This window comes from Chenopodium quinoa, unplaced genomic scaffold (assembly GCF_001683475.1).
Source record: "Chenopodium quinoa cultivar QQ74 unplaced genomic scaffold, ASM168347v1, whole genome shotgun sequence".
NCBI classification, from domain to species: domain Eukaryota; kingdom Viridiplantae; phylum Streptophyta; class Magnoliopsida; order Caryophyllales; family Amaranthaceae; genus Chenopodium; species Chenopodium quinoa.
This window is the reverse complement of record NW_018743331.1, coordinates 199,877-209,574: the sequence shown is the minus strand read 5'-3', so window position 1 is coordinate 209,574 and position 9,698 is coordinate 199,877. Positions and strand designations below refer to the sequence as shown.

Below are 9,698 nucleotides of genomic sequence, written 5' to 3'. Positions count from 1 at the left end.
TTGCATATTGCTTTAAGACTTGTGTGTTGATTTAACCCTTTATAGATATTGTACTTGCCTTGTTTTAAAGCATCCCCTCCAAACCAAGAGAACCTCTAAAGAAACCCTCGTTGTTGTCTGACCCACTTGTGCCCGCCTTGAATTATCGGCCGTCACAAGCCCTGACTCCGCAACCGTTGTTTTGAGACGCGTGCTCCCTTGAGATACGTTTGGCCCGTTTTACTTTGTACTCACGAGCCCTTTTCCGCATTAGGCTTGCGTTCTTGTCGCCAAAAGACAAGAGCTCGTTGCATGGCTCGGTGTCAAAACATTCGAACCGTGACACTATGCCTATAGTTCAATTTCTTTGTTAACCAGTTAAAAATAAGTGGGCATATGCGTGGGCTAGCTCTCGTTCTGTTGTTGGAATCTCGCCAAATTTTGAAAGACATCCTTGGATGGCCTATGGCCCACTCATGTGGCATGTCCGACTTACGTTGGGCATCAACTGTGTCGATTCAATTCCCTCACAAGTGCAGACGCTTAGTTCGCAATCAGGTATGATCAATGCTTTGTTAAATTAGGGGTTCTTCGCACATTAAAATTGGGGTAAATTGGGGTTTTTCTGAATTAGGGTTCTTCGCACAATTAAATTGCGGGTTTTCCACAATTAGGGTTCCTGATACAAATGAAATGGGGGTTTGTATGAAATTGGTGCTCTTCTGAGTTATTATTCTGAAATTGTGTTTAGTAATTGTTTATTTATGTATTGTTATGAGTGATTGTGGTTATGCATGTGAATAAACCAAAGATGGCTGACTTTTCCTACTTTTTTCCCCTATTCCAGTACATGCAAGTACACTAGAGTAATGATTTTGCAGAAGGGAAAAAAATTAGGGTTTTACTTTCATAAATTTGAGGAAGGTTGATGATTTGACATAGAATTTATAAGGAAAGAGGGAGGTTGATGACTTCACGGAGAATTTATGAAGAAATTGAATGGAGGAAGAGTATAGTACAGTTCAATAGAATAGTGAGAGAGTGAAATCGAGAGAAGAGAAGAAGAAAAAAGGAGGGAAAAAAAAAAAAGTGGGGCCTACTGTCGGAAACTTCACCGGAAATTTGAAAAAGGTGGGAATTTAATTGGTTTTTTAATTTAAGGGGTGGTAATTTAAAATAAATTTTTTTTTGGGTGTGGTAATTTCAAAAAAGGTGTATTTTGTGGGTGATAATTTACAAAATTTCCTTATTATTATTATACCTAACTACTAACAACCAAAAAATATGATTTTTAATTATTAACTAATAATACTTGTGCAATTATCACTTAATAGGTTGAGAGGATAAATGATTACTAATATGGAGAATTTCATTTATTTTTATTTTTTATAAGATGCAACTCAATTATTGTAGAAAAATAAGTTGTTAATTATTACACTACATACAATTATTTAATTTCTGTAACATAAAGTTAAATTTAATTAAAGCAAAAATAATTTAATTTCAGTACAATAAAGTTAAATTTAGCGGAAAAAAGGTTAAGTTTAATATATAAAATAAAAAATCTACAAAAATCGATAACTCTAAAGACCACATGTTGATAGAGAATCTATAAAAATAAGTTTTAATCCGTAAAAATAATTTAAGTTCGGAAAAAATAATTTAAATTCAATAAAAATTATAATAATAAAAACAATTTTAGTTCTAATAAAAAAATAATTTTATTCAGCAAAAAAAAGTGATGTAAACGACATATTGTACCGTATAATCAGGTATCATATTTATTCATTTGCACGAATTTTTGCTCATCTGCTCAAAATGAGCAAATTTATTTTACAAAAAAAAGATGTTTTTCTACTGACTTTATTTACATGAAATAAGCAATTTTTTATTTTTTTTTTTATTTTTTGTGTATAACATTTATAAAATAAGACTCATTTCTCATTCTTCTTGTAATCTCTAAGTGTATAATACTCATTTTCTCTCACTAAATCCATTAGATTCATATCCTCTCGATGAATTAACTCTCTAAATACATAAGACTAGTTTTCTCTTTACCTTATCACTTTTGCATGATGAAAATCTTTCATTTTAGGCCAAGTTTGTTATTTTTGATTGGCACTTCATTCTCTTTTTTGTTTTTTCTTCTTTTTCGTTGTTAATAATTTTAATATTGTAAGATTCAATACCTAAATCAACAATTTCAAGTATACTTTTATTTTTTCTTTTTCGTTGATAGTTATGTGTAATTTGTAAAATGAGCCCATTATTAAATGGTTAATGACGAGCACAATTTTTTGCTCATTGTAGAAAATGAGCAAATATATCCAATTAAGCTCTTATTCTTGTTTACTCTCGTCAAAAAAAATAAAAAAAAAGGTTCTTATTCTAGTTTACTAACTATGTTATTTAAACTACAAACTGCACATAAACAAAATAAAGCTTTTATACGTACTTTCAAAAATCCAACCAAAATAAAATTTTCTATTTTCCAAACAAATACTATTTTTATACATTTTATTAGAAATGAGCAAAATTACTTATTTAAGTTTCTAACTATTATAAATTTTGTTCATTTAAGCCAAATGAGCAAATTTTACGACCAGTTGTATGATTCATGAGATGGATGTAAACAAGGATTAGATATTAGGCTATGTTTAGTTCAACTTATTTAGATAATTATTTAATTATTTTAGAACTAATCATATCATATTAGATTAGACCAAATCAAATCTAATCTTTTTATTTGTGTTCACTATCTTTATTTTCCGAATTACCAAAATTATGAAAAATTCAAATATGATAAGTAAACATTAATATGATACAATTTAGATCGTCTCAAATTAGTTGAACTAACATAACTTACCTTAGAATATTTTCTCTATTTCTAGCTTTTTACTTGTAACATTTTTTATTTGACGCTCATTATTTCAATCAATAATGTCTTTAAGGAGAATTTGTATTTTACAACCATTCAAAACACCATATATTGATTTAACAATCCGGTTTTTCGTTTATTTTATTTAACCACCTAGAAAAATGCAAAAACTTAAATTTCACCACCTCTTAACAATTTCCATTAATCGTTAAGCTATATATTCTTAAAAAATCATTGATTTACATGTCAAAACTTGCTTTATTAATATTTTGGGGATTACTTTGGCCCTTCACAATCCGATTTGATGTCAAAAACTAACAAAATTTATCGAAAATGCTTTGTTTGTGTGTGTCACGCAAACCTAGGTATTTTTTACTCCCTCCATTTCTGAAAGTGAGTTACATTTGTCATTTTAAGTGTTTTGTTGTCATGTTAAGTGTTTCCTTTTAATGGTTATGTTTCAATTAATTTCTAGATTAATGTAAATTTTTAATACACATTTCCTCTTATACAAACTTACTTAAGTTACTTCCAATGCAATTATTCTCATTTACGAACATTTAATTACCTACTCTCTATGCACATATATCTTTTTTTTTTTTTTTGAATAAAGATTGATTCATAAATAAAAAGTCATACGACATCTACAAAGAGATTTAAATCTAATAAATACATGACAATTGAATCAAATAAAAACATCCTTTTAGTAGATTTACAATCATTGTTGCAAATCGTACATTGTTCATACTCTCTTTCATATCGGTGTGATTTACAGCCTTCTTCGATAAGGGGGTCTATCGATTTGTTGTAGTCGTGAAAAATAATTTTGTCTGATTCATCTGATTATAATTGAAGGATTAACCTCTTTCTCGATCTCGCACAAATCTTTACCCATGAAACAACTTACTAAACTCAAAAACAAAAGCAAAATTAGAACAAAGCTCACCATAGGGGCACTTACTACACTCAAACCCACTATAGAGGTACTTATTGCCTTCAAAGAGTGTAAATTGATTAAAGTCTATAACAAAAACATAAAGAAACTAAAGGGAAAGGGTCGGAAATAGCCAAATTTCCGGAGAAATTAAACTATTTTCGGCCTATGAAATGCTTTTTTTTTTTGAAGAACCTAGAGAGAAAAAAATAGAGAAGAGACGACTAGGTTTTTTTTATTTTTATTTATTTATTTATTTATTATATATATCCTCTATGCACATATTCCTATTTACATAAATATCTACCTATTTCCAACACAAATATTTTTATTTCCAACATTGAATTAATGTCTTAATACTTGATATATGTGATATCTAATCATTGATTTTTACTATTTTATTTACCTTAATAACCGTGTACATTATCAAATGTAACCTTTTTCAGGAATGGCGGGAGTAGCACGCAAAATGAGGTATTTCTTTTTAAAAACAAATTTTGACCTCAAGTCGGATCTTGAAGGCCAACCTTATACAGCAAGTGTTCGGCACAAAATTAATGTTTTTTTCAAACAAGAACTTAACTGGCTCTGTTTTCCTTAACGGAAAATGTGACGAGGTGGTGAAATATAATTTCTTTCGTTTTTGTAGTTGGTTTGGTAAAATAAACGAAAAAAGGGATAACAAAATAAAATAAAAATTATATATATAAAAAATGATTATTTTGATGGAAACAAATCTAACAAAAACTAGCTATATTTTTTGATAGAGAGTGTGAGATAGCTAAGTAGGTTTAGAGCTTCCCTCCTAATTTCAGGGTTCTTGGGATCAACTCTCACCAATTGCTCCCATTTAAAAATAGAGTGAGAGAATCTTTTGAAAGAGTCAAAGTATAACATCTAAATAGTGCATGGGCGTAATTATATTATTACCTCCGATTCAAATTATTTGTAATGATAATACGTTTTCTACTCACAATTTGCATTGTTGAAATTATTTGAAATAAAGGTAGCATTAAAGGAAGAGAATAACGTCTTGACATAAAGTTGAATTAAACATACTCGTAGTTCTAATCTTTTAAATTATGATGACAAAAAAGTTAAATAGGTTTCTCACCTCATCTTCATTATCAATAAGTGTAATTAATCGTAGAAACAGTATGAGATACGTGGCTTAATTATATCCTAAAACAACGTCTGATGCAGCATCAAATATCGTTGCATCTCCCGGGGTCATGTCAGCATGGTCCAGAACTTTATTTGACGGTGAATTTCATTTTCTTTGTTAATCTGTTCATCATTTAATTTAATTTAATTAAATATCCCCCATTATTATACCCGTAGCAACTAACATGGGTTGTAGTGCAAGTGCTATAATTATACAAGATTTTGGCATCTGTTCTTATCAAACAAAAAACACCATCTCGATATGCCTCCACAAAATTGAATAATAAACATGTGTTTAACTGCTACTCCGTACAATTAGAGACAAACAAGAGTTGGCTCAAATGGTAAGCAACTTGATATCGTTTAAGGAATGTCTCGAGTTCGAGCCTCACTGTATGTTGAAACTCTTATTGAGATGCTCACTCACCATAAGCCAGGTGTGCAACCCAAATCGAATTCGAATATAGTCGGAGCTTAGCTCCGACGAACCGGGTGGGCATCCTAAAACAAAAAACTATTACAATTATGGTCGAGCATGACCAAGACAATGGGATCGATCCAACAAGAAAAGGAGAAGTTGTGTTGTTTTAAACTCATGTTTTTTGTAAATGGATCATGCACAACCCGAATTATGTGTCATGTGACTGATGTGAAGGACTGAGGCATAAGGGTTTAGCTATGCCTTCGTTCAATTTCTTTGTTAACGTTAACCGGTTAAAAATAAGTGGGCTGATGCGTGGGCTAGCTCTCGTTCTATTATTGGGCTCTTGCCAAATTTTGATTGACATCCATGAATGGTCTATGGCCCACTCATGTGACATGTCCGGCTTACGTTGGGCTTCAACTGCGTCGAGTCAATTTTGTGTACGTCAAACCAGGCGGCAAACAACTTGTTTACTGACTCAATCCATGTACGCCCTAACTCCGCTAAAAGTAGATATTATAACTCCCACTATACGAATCGAAGTGGTTTTTTGCACAACTTTCAATTCACATATTTAAGTATCAATGTCTTTACCAAATATTTCCTTTTTTTTTTCTAACAAGAATTCCTCCATTTTACTAAACATGACCATTATATACACCGAACTCTCATAACAATGTATAAGCTTAATATTATACCATTTAGCAAGGAGATGCTCGTGTCATAAAAAAAAAATTAAATAAAAATAAAAAGAGGAAAAAAGCAAGGAAATGTAGAATAATACTTCCTCCGTTTTTTTTAATTGCACCATTTGGGATTTTACACTATTCAGACAACCTTCTTTTACCCTCTTTCGTGATTTATCCATAAGGAAAAATAGTCATGTGAGATATCGTTAGATTCGTCTCAACGTCTAATCTTTAAATATCAAATTTTTATAATTTTTACTTAAATACAATTAAAGATATTAATGACCAAAGTATTGCATCAAAATGACAAATGGTGCAATAAAAAAAAAGGGGAGGAATTAATAGACAATCATGATTTGTCAAGAACTCCATATATAGTTGAGATGTATGTAATCTCGAAAACCAGGAAATATGTCAAAAAGACAATACAAAATACAATGTTGTTAAAAATGTCAACAAATTAAATCTTCAAATAAGTATGATTAGGACAATAATTAAATAATTAACGTATAAAAGGGGTTCGGGCTAGCTTAGAACTCTTAGTTAAAGCTGCTGCAAACTTTCCTAATTTCACCTTGACTGCCTGTAAGAACCTCAACAGCTTGCAGCTTGATCATGACTTCTGCCTTCCTAATGTTGAACAATGTACTATTTTGCGACAAAGCCGAAACGAAGGCAGAACTTGCAGGATCACGGGACAATTCTTGATCGAGTTTGAGAACTCCCCGGTTTCCGATGAGCTCACCGTAGAAACGGTTGTTCAATGTGTTGTTGTTGGTAAAATCTTGGTTAAGGAGAGCGATGTTGTTGGTTGTATCTTGGTTTTGAGGACAAACTTTTCTTAACTTGTTTAGAAGGCTTAGGTCCATCTCTGAGTCGAATTCGCCGGTGTCTTCGTAGAGCCGTTTTTCGAAGAATTTACAGTGTGCATTTCCAACAGAGTGGTAACCTAAAAGAAAATTTCACGAGTCACAACTAAACTACTTCAAATGACGTGCCAAAATATGTATTGCAACTTACAAGTAATGAAATATATATTTACTTTTAGTTAACATAATTTATTGAGTGGAAACATTAATCTCTTAGCTTTTTTTGGGACGATATTCTTTTCAGATTTGTAACTCCTTTTTATATGGATCGAAGTAACTAATACAAATGAATATTTGGGATTATAATTTTAGAATTTTGTTGTCTATTTTTTTTTTTTCTTTTTTTGAAGGGAGTTTTTTGTTGTCTATTTAATATAACATAAAATAATTTTTTAGGACCTATAATTTTAAGTTCATCATATAAGTGTATAACCTATTCTAAGAGATAACGGTGAAAAGAGAAAATAATAAGGTAGTAACAATACCTAGAAGGATAACCATCTCTTCGACGGTGAAGTTCTTGGCTGCGAATACAGCAGCAGCTTCCTCGACGGTCATGGAAGGATTTGGAAGGTTCACATCTGCGGAAATGGAAACAAGTCCATCCCTACGTCCTGTTTCTACGGGAAAGTCAAGTCCTCCTCCCTGTTTAATAGAAGCTAATTAGTGTTAACGGACATTTTAAATTAATGTTGATGTTTACTCTTAAAATTAAAATTAAAACCTAGGGGAGATGATGTGTTAGATATTTTAAAAGTACAAATTTACCAGCCTAATAAGCACTTTAGTAGCAACAGCAATAATGTCAGCACAAGAGACAACACCAGGACATTCTGATTCGATTGCGGTCTTCAATTTTTCGATAAATTCATATCCCCTTACACCACCATTAGAGTCTGAAGTCTTCTCAGTTGATGTTCCGTCGATAAGGATGGATGCATCACAACCCTTCACACGATAACAAAAAATACAAATTAGTCACATTATATACATTCATTATACGTACCATGATTGGCATGATATATAGATAGCTAATTAAGGATCCATTTTATGATAAGATAACCTAATTAGAATGAAATGATGATGAATGAACGGAATTATCCACTTATTCATAAGAATAAGTACTTCCATCAAGATATAATATTTTCGTTATCTAAGCCATACCCTCATATGTACGTAAGATTATTTATTAAGATGAGGCTAATCAACTCTTTATATATATATAAAGGATGTGTATGGAAATCTAAACATAATTTTAATATAGAAATTGTGGCAAATTCCTAAGATTTTATAAAATGATATACGTAAATATTAATTATACTCGAATCAAAAGTGTATGAGAATATAACATTGGAACTTACATGGACAAAACAATCATGAAACTGGAGACGAAGAAGGGCAGGAAGAATAGTAGGATCCTGATCAAACTCCTCTTGGCAAAGGACATCAATGATGTCCTCAACATCAGAATTGCATTTGTCATCGTAGAAACCAACAACCAAACCAGAAGTAGCAGTCGTGGAAAACCAAAATGGACCTGAACGTCTAGAACTCATAGAAGGACCGGGAGCAGGAGCCAGTGCAGGACCAAAGCTGGGTGACAATGCGGGAGAGTCACCCATTGGTTGTTCTTTTGAAGGTTTTGAAAAGGGATTCTCTACTTTGACGCCAAAGATAGTAGCACATTGAGCCATTGGTGTTGAAACCAAGACTAGCCCTAGGGTTAGCATGACTAGCCCAAAATTTGCATGAAGCTTCATTTTTTTTTTCTTGTTTTCTTGTATTTTTAAATTTTTTTTTCAGCTCCTTCGAGGAACTAGTAGATAATATTAGAGCTTTAATATGGAGGTAGATGTTGTAGTATGATGTTATGCATGCAATATATATGATGATGATATAGAAAGAATAGTTTTTCAAAAAAAAAAAAAAAAAAAAAAAAAAACAAAAGTGATGGATCGTTAAATAAAGTGGTATGCACGACTCCACTATTCATGTTATTTTAGACGTGCAATGGAGTATTTTTAAAAGGACGGCTAGCTTTGAGTTCTTCCACTTCTCATAATAATGTTTCTATCATTCCTATGAATGTGATCTAATTACATAACGATTGATGTTGATTTGTGAGGGATTCATAGAATGAGCACATCAATTATTGGATACATTTTTTTATTTTTTATTCATGAGTTATGATATTTGAAATCTAATTAAGCAGTATTTTTTTTATCTAAAAGGACAAAAAGAAATTAGATAGTCAATTATTGACCCATCATTTGACCTATTACATAAACTTTTATACATAACCGTTAATTAAATCAAAGGGCTTATTCTTATAACCAAATAATTTAAGATATTCAGGACAATAAGTTATCATCAATTAATTTAAGTTAAGTTCGTAAAAAATAAGATAAAGTAAGAAATAATTTACGAAAACTATTGTTCTCTTCAGATTATCAATTTTTGTTAAGACTAATTTTAGATTAATTATAACAAATCTTTGTACCTACCTGCAATAACATTTTAAAGTAATAACCTTATATGACCTTTTTCGCCAGTTTGGAATTAGTTTATAGTTGTATTTATATAATTATTGTCGTACTAAATTCTACATGTATAGACGTGTTGGACTTACCATGTTAAATCTCAAAATAGTTTATTCTTCCATTGATAAATTGTCCCTTTTCAAAGGTTAATTAAATCACCGAGTTTGACCTCAAATAGATGATGTGGAGAGCTCATTTGTGAAAGGGTTTTATATAAGTAA

At 31.1% G+C, this 9,698-nt stretch overlaps 1 protein-coding gene across 1 annotated transcript; it reads right to left on the bottom strand.

Annotated features, from left to right (window-relative positions):
* Positions 1 to 6,395: 6,395 nt before the first annotated feature.
* LOC110737650 (peroxidase 57-like) lies at positions 6,396 to 9,268 on the bottom strand. The gene is made up of 4 exons (XM_021917980.1): positions 8,299 to 9,268; positions 7,706 to 7,885; positions 7,423 to 7,582; positions 6,396 to 7,017 (listed from the first exon to the last, which is right to left on the bottom strand). The coding sequence occupies exons 1-4, from the start codon at positions 8,695 to 8,697 to the stop codon at positions 6,608 to 6,610; spliced, it is 1,149 nt and encodes a 382-aa protein (XP_021773672.1). The 5' UTR covers positions 8,698 to 9,268; the 3' UTR covers positions 6,396 to 6,607.
* Between the last annotated feature and the right edge of the window lie 430 nt (positions 9,269 to 9,698).